Raw genomic sequence first — 23,005 nt, forward strand, 5'->3', positions numbered from 1 at the left:
GTCCCTATCCCAACTGCCAACTCCGAATGCAATACGGGCATGACCTACAACTTACGGTTCTTTAATTTTCTTATCTAATTACTGTCAGATGTTGTCCATGACCAGACCAGATTATTCAAACGAAAGCTAAAACTCTTTCTGGACTTCAATGCTGAAAATGTTTGTCATCGGTTGGCACCGTTGGTATGAATTTTTTCCCCCAACCTAACAAATGAGATTAATGAAAGAACAAGAATCAATGCACAAATTATTAAACGTTCCTAATTTCCTTTTCATTTGCGACATCTTTTAGAAACAAATTATTTCACTTTACACGTGGTTTTTAAATTTTAAAGTTAGTTAACTACTTTCTCTATAGTCTCCTCCAATCTCATATGTATAAAAAAAAATATTAAATTGTTTTTCAAGGAAATTTGTTTCATAAAAATGAAAGTTATATATATTAGAGTGCCGATAATTAATTGGTCTAAATGGTATTAGATTTGGACGCTGTAGACAGATGCCCAGGAATTTGATCCTTATGTTGTGTATGGATAAAATTTGATTGCAAAGAGAGAATCTACTTTGCTTGTCTCACAAGTTTCCGATAAAGATTAGTCACTTAAACAATGCTTACGTAGTAATATGAAGCGAATGATATATCCTCGTGTCCAACACTTATATAAAAGTTTAGCTGTATACACATTAGTCACAATTGAATTAATATAAAATTTCCCATCAATAAATAGAAATAAATTTTGATAACAAAAAATGTCACGACAGAAAGGAAATTAGGATTCTTGCTCCTACATTAATCTCATATATCATTATGGTGGGGGAAATTTCTTCTCTCTAGGAAACATCCGTAGTGGAAAATATCTATATCAATTGGTGGCAAACGTTCAGAACATTGAAGTCCAGAAAGATTTTTCACTTTCTTTTCAATTACTACTATACTATTTGGTCTGGTCAAGGACAGCAGCTGCCATAATTAGATACGAAAATTAAAGAACCGTGAGTTGTAGGTCATGTCCGTATTGCATTCAGCGTAGAGGCATACCCCAACACCAATGACAGAAATTGTCCTGATAATATAGGCCCCATTATAAATACATAAGTTTTCACTCCTAAGATTATTATTATTAAGACAGAGCTCCACCAATTCACTTTAAAAAGTGAATATTAATCATAAATAAATCAATACATCATCCGGCCACTATTATGTTAATATTTTTTTGTGATGTCCGGGTTCGAACCTCAGACCTTGCATATATTATGTATTGTCTTTATCAACTGAGTTAAGCTCACGGACATTGGCGGTTCTAAGGTCCGGCGAGTCTAGGCAGTTGCGCGGGCTCCGGCCTAATTTTTTTGCAATTTCTTATGTAAATTCCTCTGAATTTCTTATATAAACATCTGTAAATTGATCAATTTCTTTAAATTTTTTTATTATTTACTTACAATTTCTTATGTAAATTCCTATACATTTGTTGCAATATTTTCCCATATAATAATGCTAATTACTATTACTAAAAAATTAGCCCGTCCCTAATTATGTTGCGTTAGTTTTTGCATGTTCTTGTTGCTTTTATTAGCCCGTCCCAATAATGGTATCATAGCTATGACGACAAATGAGGAACACATCAAAGTTTTAGATTCATGGACAAATTAATTCCACAATTCGATAGAGTACTCTTCAAGACCTCCCGATGCAACACGGTCTTGATCAAGCTTTAGAGAAGTCATATGCCATGAGCACAAGTGCTTATAAGAGTAGAAACCAAATGATGAAGATTGTTCGTATGGTTTGTATTGATATTTAAATAAATAATGAATACCATTGTAAATATATTTTAGCTTACTCTTTAAGTTACTTAGGATAGAATATTACGTAGAATATTCATTTTGTAAATATATCATAGTTTAGTCTCTAAACTACTTAACTTCTATATAATAAATCTTTCTTGTGCTATTTTGACACACAATTCTCATCTCATGTCTCTCTTATCTCTCTTTCCTCTCTTATTCAACATGGTATCTAGAGCCTATATTGAGAGACAACTCCTACATTGTGCATACCCGATGGACCACTGTCCTCCATTTAGAAAAAAAAAATCGGCAAATCATGTTTCAACTCTGGTTTGCCCCTCCTCCATTGCCATGACACTTTTCGGCATCTAGATTCTTCACTTTTCAACCAATAAGCCGTTGATGCCACCGTAATCACCATCTCCAACCACTTTTCCGGTGATTGACCATCCACCATTTATATCCACGCTCTAGAACTCTGGGCCTGGGCGTGAGGAGGTGTGTTAAATAATCCCACATCGGATAAATATCGTCTGAAAATGTGTTTATAAATGGATGTAATCATCACCTTAAAAGCCGGTTTTGTGAGGTTGTGTAAGACCCAACCACATCCTACTCAAAATCCAGCTCCTCATTACATTCACTTGTGTTATCATCGTCTTTCCCCTTTGCATTATACTTGCTTGTCTCCTTTGTCTTATGTTTCTTTACCTCCTGAAAAGTCAGTAGTAGGTTTCCGTTGGCTTTATCTGGTGAAAGTTGTCCCTGGTGGTAAAATTGATTGATTTAAGACTCGCTTGGTGGCCTAGGGAAATACTCATATTTTTGGGTTAGATTATAGTGACACATTCTCACTTGTCGCTAAAATGACATGTTAGACTCTTTCTCTTTATTCTCCATCAACTTGACCTTAAAAATGTTTTTTTGCATGGTGATCTTGAAGAAGAAGTATATATGGAGCAACCACATGGGTTTGTTGCTCGGAGGAGTCATCTACCATGGTTTGTTGGCGGCATAGATCCATTTATGGTCTTAAACAATCTCCTCGAGAGCTTGGTTTGACAGATTCAGCATAGTAGTGCAACAGTTTGGCATGATTCATAGTCAAACTGATCATTTTGCTTTTTATTGTCACTCATCTCAAGGGTTCACTCATCTTATTGTTTATATAGATGTTATTGGTATAACTGGTAGTGATCAACAAGGAAGACTTCAGTTAAAACAACATCCTTCTAATGAGTTTCAGACTAAGGACCTTGGTAAACTTAGTTACTTTTTGGGTATTGAGATAGCTCAATCCAAGGATGGTGTTGTAATTTCACAAGGGAAATATGCTATGAATATTCTTGAAGAAACATGTCTATTGAATGCCAAGCCAATTGATACTCCTATGGTACTATGGATCCAAATGTCAAATTTCTACCTAATCAGGGGGAGCCTCTGTAATATTCAGGAAGATATAGGAGATTGGTTGGAAAATTGAATTATCTCACAGTCACTCGTCCAGACATTTCCTTTGCAGTTAGTGTAGTAAGCCAATTCTTAATTTCTCCTTTCCAAGAACACATGAATGCTTTAATTCGAATTCTTAAATACATCAAAGGTGCTCCAGGAAAATGTCTCATTTATGAGGATAAAGGACATACTCAGATAGGTTGGTTACTCAGATCCTGACTAGGCAGGTTCGCCCATTGATAAACGATCCACTTATGGGTATTGTGTACTTGTTTGAGGAAACCTGTTATTTTGGAAGAGTAAGAAACAAAATGTAGTTGCAAGATCAAGCTTTGATGCAGAATATAGGGTCATGACACTAGTAACATGTGAACTCATTTGGTTGAAGCATTTACTCAAAGAACTTCAATTCGAAGAAGCATGGCCAATGACGCTTATATGTGAAAATAAAGTCATGTTGCATATCGCCTCAAATCCAGTGTTCCATGCGATGACCAAATGCAACACCCTAGTCGATATATTTAATTATTTTGATTTAATTAGAGTCTTATATGTGATTTATGATTTTTGGTGATTTATGTGGTGTGTTTATTTTATTATATAGTTTATTTTAATAATAATTAGAATAAGTGTGAAATAATAATTATTTTGGAGTTTGGGGAGTTATTTAATATTTAATAGAATTATGGGGAGTTAAGTGAAATGAAGGGAGTTAAGTAAGTGGGAAGTTAGGAAAATAGAAGTTAGAAAGCTTTGTACGTGAAAACTGTCAAGTTGGGAGAAAAGGGAGAAGAGCAAGTTAGAGCCAAGAACCAGTTTTGCTGTGTATTTTTCATTCTGAATTAAGGTAAGGGTGAGGTTTACTTCAGTAGTATAGACATTAATTTCTGATTTGGAGTTTAACAGAGTTCTGGTGAAAATTGGGGATTTTGGGTTTTTGGTGATGAAATGATGATTTTGGAGTTGAGATTGTGATTCTGATGTTAGAAATAGGTTCTGAGTGCATACAGTAAGTTAACTCACATCTGTAAACTAATTTGCGGAGTGAATTGAAGAAAAATAGGATTTTGGGGAAAAACCTGTTTTCTGCCCGTACAGAAGTTCATCGCTCGCCTCGCGAGTAGTTGTGCTCGCCATGGCGAGTGAGCAACTTCATAGCTCGCCTCGCGAGCAGATCAACTCGCCGTGGCGAGTAACCCAGATCAAAACTGGATTTTCAAATTGTTGTTATAAGATGTTTTGGGGATGGTTTAATGTGCCTAAATGATTTTAATGATGACTGGAGCAAGTTTTAAGTTAAAAAGATGAATAGGGAGCTTAAAATTGAGGTTTGAGTGAGAAAAATGTCAAAACTCCCGAGAGCACCTACTTTTCACTTGCCTCGAGTTCGCCTTGAACTCGCCATGGCGAGTAACCTGTTTTGTGAACTCGCCATAGCGAGCAGATGTGCTCGCGAGGCGAGCTACCCAGTTTTGAGTGCTGAAATTGCTTGCATGTATGGTAGTGATTGATGTTGTTGTTTTGAGCATAGTTGTATTAAATTGTGCATTATTCTGGATTGTTGGATTGCTGCTTGTTGATGTTGCTGATGGCTGTGATGTATGATTTACTTATTGAACCATACATGTTGTATAAGTGGAGTCATATGGAGTTTGTATGCATGGTCAAGTTGTATGTAGATATACACAAGTAGGTCCATTGCATATGCATAAACAACGGAGAGGACTCATGTCCTGGAGCACTAGTTGTTCACAGCGGTGAGGGCTTCGGTCCTGATGAATGCTTTAACCACTCAAAAGCGGTGAGGGCTTCGGTCCTGTTTGGTACCACATGCATATCTGCATTTATTGAGGAGTCTTAGTGGTGTCGTCATGTCATGCATGAGTCTTCATTGTTGGGTGTGGTTAATATATTGATGATGTTGTTGATGTTGTTTGATGAATACATATTTATACATACACTTTATGATAGAATGATTTGATGGTGATGTTGCTGTTGCTTTGTGGAATTATATAATTATAACTGCAAGATGATTTTATGTTATAGGGTGTTAGATTCAATTGATGATATTATTATCTATATTTTATTGTTGTGAATCTCACCCCTTCTACTTGAAAATGTTGCCCTTCCTATGGGTAACTTGCAGGTGATCCTGAGTAGTTGGTGGTGGCTCAAGAGTCGTGTCTAGGGCTCTGATACGTGGGATGGGAATTATTATTATTATTATTGCTTTTCCTTCCTATGTATCAATTTTTGGAACTTAATGATGTGGCCCTTGTTGGTTGATTTATTGTTGTTTAGGCTAATGCCAAGATATTGTTTGGAGAACTTAACCGTTGTTGTTGTTGTTATGTGAAATGCAAACATTCTGCTGCATGATTTTCGAAGTTATGAAAGATGTTGAGTTAAATAGTTTTATTTTCTATTTAAGAAATTTTGAAATGTAGTGTAGCATGCCCGTTTGGTGCTTACTCTGATGTTTATGTTATATTTAAATGATTTTGGGTAACGGGGTGTTACACCAAACATATTGAGATAGACTGTCACTTCGTCAGAGAGAAGATTAAAGCAGGAGACGTCGTCACAAGCTTTGTCAATTCAAATGATACGTTGGTTTGCTAAAAAAATGATACGTTGGCAGATGTTTTTACAAAATCTCTTCGAGATCCTAGAATAAGTTATATATGTGGCAAGCTTGACACATTTGTCTTATATACATCGGCTTAAAGGGGAGTGTTGATATTTAAATAAATAGTAAATATTTATATTTATGTTCTAAATATATGTTAGCTTACTCTCTAAGTTATTTATGATAGAATTTATGTTGAATATTCATTATGTAAATGTATCATAGTTTAGTATCTATACTACTAATAAATCTTTCAGGTGGAGTTTAGCATGAAAAAGGCTATTTTCTCCCACCATGGGAAAGTTGTTTTTGAACCATTTGATTTAAGAGGAACATTGATCTTATGATAGTCTCTTCACACTTGATTTCTTTTATCAATTACAACTCATTCATCGTGGTTCTCATTCCTTCCAAAATTCATCATCATCTCCTTCATCAAACCTCTTCAGATTTGTTTCTTTCCTTCTCCCTAAATTCATCTCTTTTGCCACATATCAATGAACCACACTCTTTTTTTGCATCTACAACAAACAACACATTTCTCTTTTGCTGAAAATCAAACAAGGAACATTGAAATATTATGAACAATTCAGATTTAGAAACCTTGTTTCTTCAAAGTGAAACAAACCCATATGAAGAAGATGACCAAAAAGTGATTTTTCTTTGTGAATCTATTGAATTGAAAAACTGTGATGAAAAAGAAGTTCTAGATCTACCCAATCCAACGATGCCTTTAGCATCATTAGATAACCCATTAAACAAAAGGGTATTTAAACAAGTGAATAAAAATTCATGGGCTGGTTCAAAAATTGAATCTTTAATTTATTTCACTGCTACAACATCTTCAACAAGCTTCAACTAATTTAATTTTTATTTTTTTATTCCTAAACCGGTTGCACATAAATTCCTTCACGTTTTTCCCCTTTCTCTTCCATAGATTTCACATGACAGTGGTGAAAGTGGTTGTGGGTGATGTTGCAGGTGGTGGGTGGCATGGAGGAGAGAGAAGGGTGATAGTGGGTGGAAGAGACATGTGGGAGAGAGAATGGTTGGGGAAGAAAGTGAGAAAAAATTCAGTGTTAGAGGAGCATGATAAGATTGTGTTCTTCATTTAATCAAATGGTCCAAAAACAATTTTCCCATGATGGGAAAAAATAGTCTTTCCCATGCTAAACCCCACCAATCTTCCGTTATGCTATTCAGACAAAGTTTTCATCGTATGTCTCTCTTTTATCTCTTATTCAATAGTTTGATTGGCTTTAACTCCTAAGGCTAAATTCAGCGTGTTGAAAGAGACAACTGAAGGGCAAAAGCTCAAAAGCATTTATGTGTTGGAATTGGTAAGAAATGATTTTGTTTGAAGATGGACCTGTATCAAACACACAATGGGGATTAGTTAAAAATTCCATTAACCATATCAATTTACTGAAAGCGCGAAAGAAAGAAAAAAAAAAGTTAAAATCATTATCATGAAAATTAATAGCTCAATTATGAGAATGTAGATAGAGAGTGAGGGAGTGGGAGATAGACCCTTACTCTTGCAACAATAGTGCCAACACTACAAGAATACTTTGGAATTCCGACCAAAAATTTCCGAGGAAGCATGGTTTCTCGCAAAAATAAAGTTTTTTCGAGGAAGTAATTACTCGGAATGCATATGTCAGGACTCTTTAATATCCCTCCTGCACAAACTGGTGAGCACACTTTTCGATGTTGAATTTCGAGGAAAACGTTCCTCGGAAAGCATATATGACCGTTGGAAGAATTAACTATTACACGGCATTGTACAAATGTTGGTAACTTGTATTAATTTTATTACCCACTTTCCTCAAAGTAGCAGCATATACATTTTCATCTATCTAGTTGATCAAACACTACAAACTACACCAAACTAAAATCTACTCAATATATTGACTCCATTTTCATCAAGAAGAAAAAATCATTGTCACTTAAATCTATTGAAATTTAGCATCAGATCATTGTTATTGGTAAGTTTTTCAAATGTATTTTTATTTTATAAATATTGTTGATTTAGTTTTTTTACAATGTTAATTTATCAATTTATTTATAATCTCACTATCAATAATTATTTATATACTTTTGATCATAGTTATTTATAATTTCACTATCAATTTCTTGTTGATGCTTAATTTTTATTTTTATTTTTATTTCTTCAAATGTAAGGTTAATTAGTAGTAAAAATGTTAATTTCTAAAAATAATTTGTGTTGGTAAAAAAAAAAATTAGTGAAAAGTTAAGTAGTTTTAAAATATTAGCTTAGTAAAAATGTTAGTTATTTATTTTTTTTTTGAAGGAAGTAAAAATGTTAGTTATTAGTGATTAAAATGTTGTGAAAAAAAAACTAGTTAGTAATAAAAACGTTATTAATTATAAAAATTGTTAGTTGGTAAATAGGTAGTAATAAAAATGCTAATTAGTACTATTCTTTCAAAAAAAATGCTAGTTAGTAAAAATCTTAGTTCGTAAGTTTTAGTATACATACATGTGATATATAATATGTATTGTTAATTATATATTTATTTATATATAATTTTATTGATTAAATATGCATGGATATTGGTTTAAAAAAATATACTATACATAAATATTATATTTTGTTTTAAGAAATGCATAAATAGTTTTTTTTTAAAGAATTTAACCAAATGTCAACAATGCAGAAGATGGATCAATATTATTACTACCGAAGTTGGATGTACGATAGAACATTTCCGGGGAGAACCAAACTTAAACCGCAATTTGAGGAAGGAATTCATGGATTTGTTGCTTTCGCCATGTCACAAACCATTTATGAGAGGGAGGGAGGGATAAGATGTCCGTGTCTTACTTGTACGTGTAGATTGATACATAGTGGAGAAGATGTCATCAAACATTTAAAAAATGTTGGCTTTATGGATTCCTATTAGGTGTGGACTAATCATGGTGAACAAATGCCGCCTATTAATACTGGGTTCGATGTGAATACACATGCTTCATGTAGTGGAACACATACAGAAAATGTTGAACAGTTTGACATGATGGATGATATGATTAGTGACGCTCTTGGAGTGAACATGTCTTATGATGAGCCCGTTGAAGAGGAGCTACCTCCGAACAAGAAAGCACAAGATTTTTACAACCTGTTGGAAAAGATAAATGAACCGTTGTTTGAAGGATCAAATGACTCTAAATTACCCATGTGCGCGAGACTTTTAGCGGCCAAGTCAAATTGGAATGTACCTGATAAGTGCTTGGAGCACTTCGTGAAAATGCTTTTGGATGCTACTCCCATCAAAGACAATCTTCCGAAAAGTTATCACGAGGCCAAGAGATTAGTGTCGAAATTGGGGTTAGAATCTAAAAGGATTGATTGTTGCAGTAATGGGTGCATGTTGTTCTACAACAATGAATTCGGTACTAATGATGGTGCACTAGAGGAGTGTAAATTTTGCAATGAACCGAGGTATGTTGTTCGCAATGATGATGTTCGCCGTAATCACAAACGAATCCCGGTTAAGTCAATGTTTTACCTGCCAATATTACCAAGACTGCAGAGGTTGTATGCATCAATGCAAACTGCTAGTCAAATGACCTGGCATTATTCCAATAAGTCAAATCCACCCGTGATGCGGCATCCTTGTGACGGTGAGGCATGGAAGCATTTTGATCGTGTTCATCATGATTTTGCATCAGATCCACGAAATGTGAGATTGGGATTATGCTCTGATGGCTTTACACCATATATCCAAGCGTCGGCAACGCCTTATTCTTGTTGGCCAATTATTTTTACCCCGTATAACCTCCCTCCTGAGATGTGTATGTCAAAACCTTACATGTTCTTGACTTGTCTTATTCCGGGACCGTCGAGTCCACTTGATGGCATTGATGTGTATTTACAACCCTTGATTGATGATCTGAAAAGGTTGTGGATTGGTCAATTGACGTATGATATTGCAAAGAGGGAGAATTTCAATATGAGGGCAGCTTTGATGTGGACTATCAACGACTTTCCTGCGTATGGGATGTTGTCTGGTTGGGGGACTCATGGTAGACTTGCTTGCTTGTCTGGTTGACCATAGGCTTCATATATGCTAATTTTTCAGAATGGTTTAAACATCAAGTATCAATTATTGAACCGACTAGAGGAGCCAGTCATCTAAGAGGACTAGCTCGAGGGCCAGAGAGACTTGTCAAAGAATATCACACTTACTTTGTGAATGGATATAAATTTCATACTCATGCATGGACAGTGGGCAAAAAAACATATAACAGTGGTGTTTACGTAAAAGGAGTCAGAGAAGGAGGTGTAGATGACTTCTACGGCGTGATTAAAAACATATATGAATTGTCTTACCAATATGTAGAACATTAGAACAAAGTTGTGTTATTTTACTGTGATTGGTTTGACCCTTCAAGGAATGGGACAAAAATTGACCCCATCTCCAAAATTGTTGACATACGAATGGACAAAAGGTATAATGCATTTGACCCATTCATCATGGCACATAATGTCAAACAAGTGTATTATGTACCTTATCCTTCGTTTCAGCAACGCAAACGAGGATGGTGTGCTACCATCAAAACAAACCCAAGAGGTCACATTGAAACGAACATCCCAATTGAAGAAGCAACTTACCAAGATAATGAAATGTCATCTGTTCCCAATGTAGTTGAAGTCGAACCAATTACAGGTTTATTAGTTGACCAAGAAGTTGATGGTCAAGAAGTTGAAGTTAACTTGTTGGATGACAATGAGGAGGTGACAAATAGCAGTGAAGATAACATGTCTTATGATGGGGGTGATACAGATAGTAGTGATGATATATAAGATTTCTATTAAAATATTTGTGTAAGATTTCAACTTCTTTGAAATATTGTGTAGCATTTCAGTGTAATGATAAGTTTATCAGTTTTAAGGGTTAAATAAGTTTTTAGTCCCTATAAATATTCACAGTTTTGTTTTAAGTCCCTACAAAATAAAATCACACTTTTTAGTCCCTGTGACATTTTCCTTAAGCATTTTATGGACCATAACTTATAGATGCACATTTTTCACTTTTTTTTTCACTCTCCCGCTCACCTTTTTTGAATTTTTTTTCTACCCTAGTTTATGCAAAAAAATACAAAAATGTCCCACTTTTTCGAAAAATTGTGCAAATGCCCTACTTTTTCAGAAGTCACTGGTACCACTCCACTTGGAGTTGCGGGGTACCCTAAAAAGCCACAAATTTTTTGTCCTTATTGTACCCCGCTACTTGGACTTGCGGGGTACTTTCCTTTTTTTTTTCCACTTTTTTTAATACCCCGCAAGTTGGACTTGTGTTTTAGCTTTTGGTTTTTTTTTAAAATTTTTTAAATACCCCTCTACTTGGAGTAGAGTGGTATAATGAAGACAAAAAAATGATCATGTAATAATTACTCTCTAATAATAAAAAACTAAGAAAAATGATATTTGAACATCTCTTTTGCAACAACTATTTTGACAACCCTATATATGTAGGGGTATTTTTGTAAAAGTAAATGGAAAAAAAGCTCCAAAACACTATGTCAATGTGTTATAGGGGTATGTATTTTTAGGTTGTTGGAAAAGTTGTCCCAAAGTAGATGTCAATATATCATTAAACTAATTAAAATTATATAACCAATAAAATACCATAAAATCTACAATGATTATAAATGCCCGGCTGTCCCACACCCTCGTCTTCGACGATCTCTTCCGCGATTTACTTGAGGGTTATGTTGGTCTTCGTCATTGTTATTTGTAGTTGATTGTATCTGACTACCATAACCCAGTGACAACGAAAATCATTTGATTGGTACCACGTCTTGAACCGTTTGTCCACTATATGGAATTGTCGCATGTCTCGTGGGGCCCCTGGTATTTCCTGTGGCAAACCAAATTGTAGCTTGACCCTATCAGTTGGATGTCATTCAACTTTGTCAAAACATATAAGGTAAGTTGTTGCAGTCCACTCCCAATAGTCTTCAGACAAATTGTGTGGAACATTCTTGTATGGTCTCCATTTAAACTGGCTGAAGAGAGAAGTTGTAGTATAAGGTTAACAAATTAAATAACTCCTAATTAAATACTTGTAAAAAACTCATGATTAAATAAATAATTAATTTATAATCGCGACATTTTTTTAGTCCTATATTAATTGCATGTCCTACTTTTTTTTTCTTACAAAAGAAAGTTAACATATAGCTTTTTATTTCTTTACGGCCATGAAAGTGTTAATATGTAGCTTAAATAACAAAATATCTTAATTCTATTTAATTAGACCATGAAAGTTAGTTACCCTTCAAATTACATTAAAAAAAAATTACCGTTCAATATATATATATATATATATATATATATATATATATATATATATATATATATATATATATACTCATAATTCAAAAATCAATTATAATATTACTTGATGTTCCAGTATGTCATCAAACTTTATTCTGCAAGATATAGTGTCATGGCTTGGATTCTCGTAGTATCTTGAACCTGCACCTGTCCATCTAACAAATGATATAAACAAATTAGTAGCTAATTTATCAAAATATTAATAAGAAGCGAGAATATGTGAGGAAATTAATAAAAATAAAAAATAAATTAATTGACAACGATTACTTTAATCCTAGCGGCCACTGGAGTGGGTTATCATTTCTCGGAGCGATATAACTCAACCGACAATATCCCCAAACTTGTAACAGGAAATGACATCCAGATAGTGCTTTTATATTTGGGTGTGATGCCTCACACAAGCCACGATAAAGGTAAGCCAAAACTGCCGATCCCCAACTATAATTTCTTGTTTCATTAAAATCCATTAACAAATACAACCAAGAGTTGTGCACAAATAATCCATTTGTATTAGGAAACAAGAACCCTCCAAAGAGGTATAGTAGGTACCTCCTAGTGTGTTGCATTTTTACCTTCGAAGGAGATTGTTCACTGAAGTTATTATCGACCAGATTATCCTTTAACCACGACAACGAGAGAGTAAAACCATCAGTTTTGTGTGTTGGAGGAGTTATTCCCAACAATTGAGCACAATTATTCCACGGAAGATTTGGAGGAGCCGTAACAATTGGTCCTCCAAAAGGTAAGCCGAGTAAAATATATACGTCTTCCAACGTGATTGTACATTCACCCGTTCGAAAATGAAAAGTATGTGTTTCGGACCGCCATCTTTCTACAAGAGCGGTTACGTTGTGCCTATCAATTTTGTAACGCCCTATTTGAGAAACCTCAAAAAATCCAGCTTGACGTAGATAATCTTCAATATAAGGACTTGGTATGATGTGTTGCCGTGTACGAGTGGTTAGAGGTGCACCCTCTGCATCCTAACAAAAAATAATAAAGGAATAAAATTAAAACATAATCAAAATATAAATTTAAAAAAACGTGAACATATTTAAATTAATATTAAAAAATAAAAACGACATTAACAAATTAATATCTATATATACCCATCTTCTGATATGTTCTTCCATGGATCTATGATCATTTTCCAACCACAAGTATGCCATTGCTTTATATAATTTGATTGAAATAATCTGTTATGTGAGTGAGTAAGGAAAGGATTGAGATAAGTAGAATATGTGTAAAGAGTAAAAATATAGTTGAGGTATTTATAATATGTGTAAAGAGTAAAAATTTGTGGACGATTCAGAGCGTTACACCTACCATGCTCACATGTCATTGCCGCATGTTCTAGCTTTTCTCACGACTACAAGACTTTTGTCAATAACAAATTCACGAATGAGTGTGTATACGCCGTATACAACATCCACTTCGACGTGGTTCACCACCAGACATATTGGCCTAATTATGAAGGACTAAAGGTGGTTCCCAACAAGTCCATGCGTAGGGCAAAGAAAGGTCGTCCGCCAATTACTCGCATTAGGACCGAGATGGACGATGTGGAAACTGAGAGAAGATGCGGCGTTTGTAGGATGCCTGGTCATTCCCGCAAAGATTGCATTAATATTAGACACCAGTATAAATCTAGTTTTATTTCGTTTGTAGGATGTCTGGTCATTTCCACAAATAATTGTAGATTTTATGATATTTTATTGGTTATATAATTTTAATTAATTTTTTATTATTAGAGAGTAATTATTACATGATCATTTTTTTTTTTGTCTTCATTATACCACTCTACTCCAAGTAGAGGGGTATTTAAAAAATTAAAAAAAAAAACAAAAACAAAAACCTAAAACGCAAGTCCAACTTGCGGGGTAGTAAAAAAAGTGGAAAAAAAAAATAGGAAAGTACCCCGCAAGTCCAAGTAGCGGGGTACAATAAGGACAAAAAATTTGTGACTTTTTAGGGTACCCCGCAACTCCAAGTGGAGTGGTACCAGGGGCTTCTGAAAAAGTAGGGCATTTGCGCAATTTTTCGAAAAAGTGGGGCATTTTTGTATTTTTTTTGCATAAACAAGGGCAGAAAAAAAAATTCACCTTTTTCATGTGGCGTGCCATAGTTTTTAAGTCATTTTAATATTTTCTTTTTCTTTTTCTTATATTTTCAATAACAAAGTGAAAAGAAGAGAAGGATAGAAAGAAGAGTATCAGTTCAGATCTCAAACCAGTAGAAAACCCTAAATCCCTTTCTCTCTCTCTCTAATCTCACCATTGTAGAAAGAAGCTTGCCTCGCCATCTCCCTCCCGTAATCTCATCGTCGCTGCCAGGTAAGCTTGCATTATTGTCTTCATAGTTTTCAACATGTTTAAAGTTTCAATTTTTATGGGTTTTTTGCTGCTTCGGTTCAACCCTGTTCCTGTTCCCTGTTTAGCTGCTTCGATTTTGTCCTGCAGTTGGATTTTTTTGTATCGGTTCCTATTTAATCATTGGTTCCCATTAATCATAGGTTTCAACACTTTTATGCTGAAAGCTTCAATTTTTAAGGGTTTGTTGAAATGTTTATTCATTCTTTGTTCTCATGTTAGTGTTATTCATTCTTTGTTCTCATGTTTGTTGAAATTTTAACGATTTGCTGTTAATTTTTAAACTTTGGTGAAAGTATCAATTTTATACAACCTGAATGAATTATTTTAACGATTTGCATAAAGTTACTTTACTTTTTGCTTTGTAAATTTTAAGCACTTTTAGTAACTATTCTCTCTTTTATGAGGTAAAGGTTAATGAAAAGGGTTTGTGACTATGCAGGCAAGGGATCTTCCAAAATCTATTTAGCCATGCAACCAAAAGAAGGTAAAAACAAAAAGGGTACTATTTCTTCATGATTACTTTTCTCACCAATTGTAATTTGAATTAACAAGTGTTATTATTTACGTATACAGGAGAAGTTTGATAAGAAGGCTAAAGAGGTATTATCTCCGTCTGATGGCTCATCTCCAACAGGTACAATGCGTTTACTTGATCATTCTACCTCACAAACCATTTGGAAGGAAATAGTCGGATGTGGAAAAAGTTACAAATATTATGGTGCTGGATCCATGGCCTCCAACTTGGTACACAATAGATGTATTTATGAACGATCGATTGATGGAGAAGGCGGCTCTCGTAATGTGGAGATGACACCTGAAATGGTGGCAATGATACAGCATATGAGTCAGCAGATGAAATCTCAAAATCAAGTGGAGCTTGAACAAGCGAGGACTCAGAGTCAAAAAGAACTTCAAGAGATGAGGACTCAGTTAAAACAACAACAAGACTTTTTCATTCTGGAAATTCAGCGTAATAGAGAGTTGGTAGAAGAGATGGAAAGGAGGGCCGAAAGACGGGATCGTAGACACCGCGAACGCTTGCCTCAACAGGGCTCTGCAAATAATGAATCTCATTCCTCAAAAGATGGTGATGGTGATGGTGATGAGGATTCAGAAAATGCATGAAGGTATAAATCCTTCATTTTTTTTTCTGCCAGAAAAGTTATAAGTATGTTGTAGAGTCTTTGCCTTTTTGCCGTAAGTTGTGATTTTGGTATAGATCATCTGGTATCATAATGGGGTCTGATGGAATGAATGATATTTCACTACCAAACTGTTTGTATGGTTCAATTTGCTTAATTGTTCGCTTGTTTAGTTTGTGAGAAAGCATGGTGCTTTATTTATATTATCATAGGGTGTGAAAACTAGAAAATAGAAACAATGTATCCCATTATGCGAAGAACTTTATCACAAAAATATGAAGGCTACAATTAATGTTGTTTCAGTCAAGCTTTTGAGAAAACTGTTTTACAACAACTTTTTCATGGGAGGCATGTAACTAGGTGTTTGGAAGGTAATATTAGGCCTTGAAACGAAAATGAGTTAAATTGCTTGAAAACTCTATTCTTTTCGTAAGTATTTGAGTTAACTTGCTTGTATGAGTTCAAGTTAACTATGAAAAATTGATAAACTCTTGATTCTAGCAATGAATTGATCGGCCTAAGTATATACATTATTTTGTTAAATTAGTTTTGTTCTATAATATATTTCAGGTTTAGGAAGCTAATTTAAGTGTGTTATACCCTTTTATTTACTGCACAACAACTTTTTAAGTTTAATGTTGTTATTTTAAGTGCACTGTGTTATTATGGTTAGATTCTGTAAAAAATGGACTTACTATTTCAACTGCTTCAAGATTCAGACCCAAGTCCAATTTGGAATGATTATAATGATGTATCCAACATGCTCATGTTTGTTATAGACTTGAACTTTAATTTTGTTTAGCATACTATATGGACTTGAATTATGTGTTTATCTGATGGATTATCTTTTGGTTGTTGCTATTGCAGGTTGTTTATTGGTGTTGTAGGTGGTTTTTGACTATGACGCTGAGGTCAGTGGCGGGTGCACATATAGTTCAGGGGATGCACTTGCCAACCCTCAAATTTTAATTTTTTCACATATACCCCTATGTTTTTTGCAATTTGAACCTGCTCATATTTTTTTTTTGCACCAGCTGCACTATACCCAAACCACTTTCACTTTACTCACTTACACATTTTATCCTCTCTCTAACTATGGTTCTCCTAACTTAGAGAACCTCTGTTCCTCCACTACCACCACTCCGGCGGCAGCACCACCAAACTCCGCCGCGCCCACAACCCAACCCTTCCACCTTCAGTCTCGCAAGCCTACCCTCCAACCATCTACAGTCTCGGATTCTCGATTGAGTTCTCTCTCTATCTCAAAAATCTGTTGCAACGCGCGAACCACCACTTTCTCCGCCTTATTTCGTCGTCCACAAAGGGACATTCAAAAGCCTTCAAAGACATTGAATCTACCACCAAGGTAATCAATTATAAATCTTTGGTTTAGGGTTTTTAAATTTGGGATTTTTTTACATAACTTCAATTGTGATAAATTGTTTGATTGAATATGAAATTGAGGGTCCTAATGATATGTTTGTGTTGTTAAATTGATTGGAGAATTGGTTTAAAGTGACAATGTGAACTGAGAATTGGAATGTGTATCTCCTTTCTTGCGATGCTAGTTCTTTTGTTATTTTCTCAATCTTTTGAATTATTTGGAATGATAGGTTTCTTTCATTTGTTGAATCAACTAATATTATAGTAATTAGTAAATCAAATATAGTTTGGTCACTGTTTCTATCACATTGTTTTTAACTTCTATTAATACTTCCATAGTAAGAAATAAAACTGTTCAATCACAGTACTGTGATAATGTTTTTAACTTTTGTTCATATTTTTATATCATGCTCATTGAATCTTAAAGTTTGTTATTGTGTTGGTTGTTGTAGGAGTTATGCAGAATTTTTTAAAAAGATCAAGACCATCCCATGAGCAAGGATCTAGTTCTCAACATGTTTCATGTAATTTAGAAGAGTTACCATCGGATCCGGGAAAGCGGCCTAAAATGTCAACATACCATCCAAATGATCAAGAGATAATACGCCGAGCATATCTACAAAATGGACCATGCCAACCTAATCAACATAATTTTCCTCAAAGAAAGATTGGAAATTCAATGAGAAGATTTTGTCCCTCTTGGTTTAATGAATTTGGTAATTGGTTAGAGTATAGTATCGAAAAAGACGCCGCATTCTGTTTGTGTTGTTATCTATTTAGACCTGATTTTGGAAAACAAGCTGGTGGTGATACATTTATAACAGAGGGATTCACAAGTTGGAATAAAAAAACCACACTCTCATCACATGTTGGAGCAGGCCCTAATTCTGCTCACAATATTGCTTGGAAGAAATGTGGAGATTTGATGAAACAAGATCAACATATTGAAGGTTTGATGTCTAAGCATTCTCAAACAACTCGTAACTTGTACCGAAGGCGGTTGACGGCCTCACTTGATTGTATTCGACTTCTATTGAAGCAAGGATTGCTCTTTCGTGGTCATGATGAAAAAATAGAATCTTCTAATCAAGGAAACTTCCTTGAATTGCTTAGATGGTTTGCTAAGAGAAAAAAGAAAGTGAAGCGAGTTGTATTAGAAAATGCTCCTGAACGAGCCTTTTGAAGTTAGCAATGATTTTGCCCGTTGCCACATCAACCGTTGAACGAGCATTTTCTGCTATGAAGATTGTGAAGTCTAGATTGCGTAATCGAATGGGAGATGATTGGATGAATGATTGTCTCGTGACTTATATTGAGAGAGATGTGGCGGACAAAATTGATGATGAGTTGATTATTCAACGATTTCAGAAGATGGCACCGCGTAGGGGACATTTGTAAAGAATGGATGAAGTTTTTTGAGTACATTGTAAATTGAATACAATGTAATTTTTTGGATATATATTATTATATTTATTATAAATTAAAGTTTAAAATTTTGAACCTCCTGACCCTGGGTCCTGGCAACGCCACTGGCTGAGGTATTCTCATTTGTGGTTTCGGTATCAGCAAGAAGCTTGTTGCCTGCTATTTGTTCAGACTAGTGTGCAGCTGGTTGAACTTTTGTTGGAATATGCTAGCATCATTGTTTGAGGGGCTGGGCTGTTTTTATGTTAGTGGTAATTTATTTAGTTTTGTTTTCGGTAGTTTTGTTGTTGTTGCTGCTGCTGTGATTTTGGGTTTAGACCTTTGTTTTAGTTCTTTGTTTTGAGAGGATTTGGTAGGTGTTATTCTAGCAGAATCTTGTTCGATTTGTCCGCGAGCTTTTGTGTTCCGTACACAATCTCGACGACTATAATATTTGCCGTTTCAAGAAAAAAAACCATTTATTTACTTTTTTTAATCAAATTCTGTTTTTTTTTTTTAATTAAAATAAATACCGAGTAACACCGAGGAACTTTTTACTCTGAGTGTTTCAGTGTTTTAAATTTTAAATATTTGGCGCTTTTTTAAAATTTGGTCAGATATTGCCGCTTAATTATGAATTAAAAAAAATTAAAAAATAACATACATTCCGAGTACAAGATCCTCGGAGATGCTAGTTACTTTGTGTTAGTTTCCACAGGTGCGCCAGCCTGTTGTGCAGTTGTCAAATCAATATTCCGAGGACATTTGTTCCTCGGAAACTTTATTTTCTCGGAACCTGGATTGCAACCAATGATTTTCCGAGGATTCATATTCCTCGGAATAAAGCGACGTTCCAAGGAGAAACAGACATTTTCCTAGGAGTTATGGGCCTCAGAATTCCAATGATTTCTTGTAGTGCAATAAACATTTTTTGTCCTCTTCATTTCGACCACAAAGAAGATGGATTATTATGCATAGATTACTTGTGGATTATCAGAATCTTTTCGTTGCTTGATAGAGCGATAAGCACTTTTCATTGAAAAAATACCTCTTTTGTGAGGACGCCAAGTTAGCTTATCCATCTGAGCAGAAAAAGGAAAAGGTAATTGTTATATTTGCATTGCCTCAAAAGGTAAATAAAACTTCATTTATAAGTTGCATATTTCAACCACCAGAATTCGGAAGAATTAGTTGAGAGACATGTGATAAATCAGATTGGATAGGTTTTTGAATCCATATCTTGTAGCCATTCTTCTTTAGAGATTTTTAAAAAAAATCTAAAGTTATTTCTGTTTATTTACTATCTAAAAATCTTTTTTTTTTTAGATTTAAAACTCTTACACTTAAGTTTCATGTACTTAAAAAAAAAAAAAAAATTTGGAAAAACTACTTAGAATAGCTTGAGCATTGGAAGACTCTTGCGTGTGTGTTTGAGCATTTTTGAGAAGTCTCATACTTAGAGAGTATTGAGCATTTGTAATCTTTGTGATTATAGTGAAATCTCCTTGGAAGTGCAAGGGGGACTGGACTACTTCCGATTTGTGGAAGGAACCAGGATAACTGCTTGTGTCTTGCTTTTCTTTTCTCTGCTTTGATCTTTTCCGCTGCATATCTGATTCTGATCATTTCATCAGAAGCACTCTCAAACTGCTTCTGAAGTTGTATCAGAAGAAGAATTTTTAGAGAGAAAAAGAAAACACAATTCAACCCCCCCCCTCTTCTTGTGTTTTTCTCACCTTCAAGATCCACAATACCACTCATCGGGTCCATGAGAAAGGGTCCGTTTGTTTTGGTTTTTTTATGTAAGCCGAATAAAAGCCGAATTACTATCAAAAGTGTGGAAGAGTTATGCTCCTTTAAAAGTGGTTGTTTTCTCTTCGCAGTTAATTTTTGGGATGGATGAGTACTACTTGTACTTAGCTAATTAAATTTGTTAGTAGATTTTCTTGTATTTCAAGAATAATGAAGCAATGAGCAAACATAATCATTTAAGATGAAGAAAGCACCAACTCCATTGATGATTTTATTTCATATCACTATTAATACAACAAACCCAATCAAACAATGTCCATTTTAGACTTATTCATAGAAGCAATTAAAACAAAGAAGAAATTAATGTAACATTAGAAAAACACAAATGCACCCATCACCAAGCCTTACTAAGAAGTAAAACCTTTCTTCAAATTTTGGATGGTGGTAACATCAGTCTTGAAAGCCAAAGCCAAGACAGTATCATCAATAGAGGTATTAAACAATGTACCAGGGAGTGAAATAGTTCCAGCATTGGCACTACCAAAAGCTGATATAGCAAGAGCAGGAACCTTTTGATCAGCATTATGTTGAAAATGAACAAGACCTTTTGGGAATATAAACATATCACCAACTGAAAGATTTTGTGTGAAGAGTTTGCTAGCTGTGTCAACAAACCCAACTTGAAGTGAACCTTGAACAACAAAGAGTAGTTCAGCTGAACGTGGGTGTGTGTGTGGTGGATTTATGCTGTTAGGTTGGAATTGAAGAGCAGCATATGACACACTTTGTCCATTCAATGATGGAAATTCTGCCATGCTTGCTTTTATTGCTTTGAAAGGTGGTGGGTTTGGGCTTGGGGGTTGAACAAGGACGCGAAAGCCCGAGAAGGTGAAGTAGTTTGCATCGACTGGGCCGGTTATCGGGCTTATGAAGTCGGTTAGTATGTCAGGGTCACCAGCCCTAGTGATTGTCACAAGGGTAAAAGTGGAAATGATGAGTGAGAGAACAACTTTCAAGGTAGAGGAAGACATGTTTTTTTAGTATGATTATAATGTTGAAGAACTTTGAAGATGTTGTTGGATGAGATTTGAAGAATGTTATGTGTGAGGATATATATAGGGAGGGGTTTGGTTCTATAGTTGAAAATTTTGAGGGGGAAAAAAGGGTTTGTTCTTGTATTCTATGATCTATCTAATGCAGGCTTCATGGATGGACGACACCACCAATGGACATTTTACAAAACTTCCTAATTGGTTTGTAGTTTGCAGCTGTTAAATTGTGGCATTTAGCAATGGAAATTAACCATGGGAAAACATTTTGTTGTCTAGTTCTTGGACTTATTCAAAATTATAAAATAAAAAATTGTAAACAAGTGTTTTAAGGGCAGTTAGGGTTGTTAATGATTAAAAAATAAAAATAATTTAGAAGTTTTATGTAAAAAAAAGAAAAAACACGATTTTGCAGAGTTTATTATGATCCAATCGTGAGAAAAAGTTTTTAGGAGTCATGTAATTTGTTGCAAAGAGTTTTAAATCATTTTCATTGGTTTTACTCATTGTGATTTGGCATGCCACTGTTTGAGCCCTTTGGAAGGAAAGAAACAACATGATTTTTAAGAACACAGCTCCGAATTTGGTTAAGTTATTAGATTATGTCAAGTTTATGTCATTTTTATGGTTAAAAGCTAAGCTGCTCACTTCTGTGCTTTCAGTTATAATGACTGGTGGCGGCACCCTTTATTATGTATGGGTGTTGGGGAGTAGTTTTCTTCTGGGTTTTTTTATCATTGTGCTTTATGGCAACAGACTCATAACTTTGTATTCTTTTTGGGCGGTTCTCTTATGCACATCTTGTACGAGTTGAGCCACTCTTGTTGAGTTATATTTCATTTTGGTTTCTTCAAAAATAAAAATCATTTTCATTTGTTTAGTGTAGACCATATAAAACACTTCACGAATGTGAAGATTGGAGACCATACACGACACTTCACCGTCGGCAAGTAGTCCTACATTCAACGACAGTTAAAAACATACGTTGAATGCAGAGCCAACTTAAGGGTCAAGCCACCCAAACAAGGGCTTTAGGCCTCAAGATTTTTGGTTAAAAAAAAGGCCTCAAAATAAGTCAATTTAGCTATAAATATATAATGACATACTAATAATCAATATTTATTTAAGCTAGTTGGTCAATTTTAAGGTCTCAGCTTTGATCCTAAGTTCAAATCTTGAATTCAGCAAAACTTAATTTATTATGCTTTTAATAAGCGTTGTTTTTTTTTTTTATATAATTCCGAAAAACTTCTTTATAAAATTTATTTTAAACCTTTTGATATGTTAGACCGGCCTGGTTGAATGCGCATGAAATAGCCATGGACCAAAATTTAAGAAAACCAAAGCCACGGCTCTGTCAATATGAGCAATATATACCAAAACAATATTTTTTACAGGGCACAAACACTACCAACAAAAGAAAATCTCATCACCTCAATTAAAAAATTATTTGACCTCTTAATCTTAGTTACAATAGTCAGAATTTTTTATCGTTTTCTCAATCAGAGTTTGATCCAGCTGGATGAGACGTTTACAAAGCACATCCCTTATATCATTTTGGCCAACATGCAAAATTAATGACATAGAAAGCCAAAACCAACTCATTCATCTTTATCATTTTGGCTAACAATCAAAATTTTCAACATAGAAACCTAAAACCAACGTAGAATATA

The 23,005-nt window shown here is 34.6% G+C and overlaps 3 protein-coding genes across 3 annotated transcripts; 1 reads left to right on the plus strand and 2 right to left on the minus strand.

Annotated features, from left to right (window-relative positions):
- The first annotated feature begins 2,339 nt into the window (after positions 1 to 2,339).
- LOC112420844 (uncharacterized) lies at positions 2,340 to 9,942 on the plus strand. Its single transcript, XM_024780583.1, has 3 exons — positions 2,340 to 2,559; positions 2,934 to 3,181; positions 8,797 to 9,942. Exons 1-3 carry the CDS (start codon positions 2,340 to 2,342, stop codon positions 9,940 to 9,942), a joined length of 1,614 nt encoding a protein of 537 aa, XP_024636351.1.
- A 2,336-nt stretch (positions 9,943 to 12,278) lies between these two features.
- On the minus strand, positions 12,279 to 13,399 carry LOC120579958 (protein MAIN-LIKE 2-like). Its single transcript, XM_039832732.1, has 3 exons — positions 13,340 to 13,399; positions 12,498 to 13,213; positions 12,279 to 12,385 (listed from the first exon to the last, which is right to left on the minus strand). The coding sequence occupies exons 1-3, from the start codon at positions 13,397 to 13,399 to the stop codon at positions 12,283 to 12,285; spliced, it is 879 nt and encodes a 292-aa protein (XP_039688666.1). The 3' UTR covers positions 12,279 to 12,282.
- Positions 13,400 to 20,482: 7,083 nt separating this feature from the next.
- Positions 20,483 to 21,576, minus strand: LOC25492270 (putative germin-like protein 9-2). The gene has a single exon (XM_013600354.3). It carries the CDS (start codon positions 21,312 to 21,314, stop codon positions 20,691 to 20,693), a length of 624 nt encoding a protein of 207 aa, XP_013455808.1. The 5' UTR covers positions 21,315 to 21,576; the 3' UTR covers positions 20,483 to 20,690.
- Between the last annotated feature and the right edge of the window lie 1,429 nt (positions 21,577 to 23,005).

The sequence above is a fragment of the Medicago truncatula genome, chromosome 4 (genome assembly GCF_003473485.1).
Source record: "Medicago truncatula cultivar Jemalong A17 chromosome 4, MtrunA17r5.0-ANR, whole genome shotgun sequence".
Lineage (NCBI taxonomy): Eukaryota > Viridiplantae > Streptophyta > Magnoliopsida > Fabales > Fabaceae > Medicago > Medicago truncatula.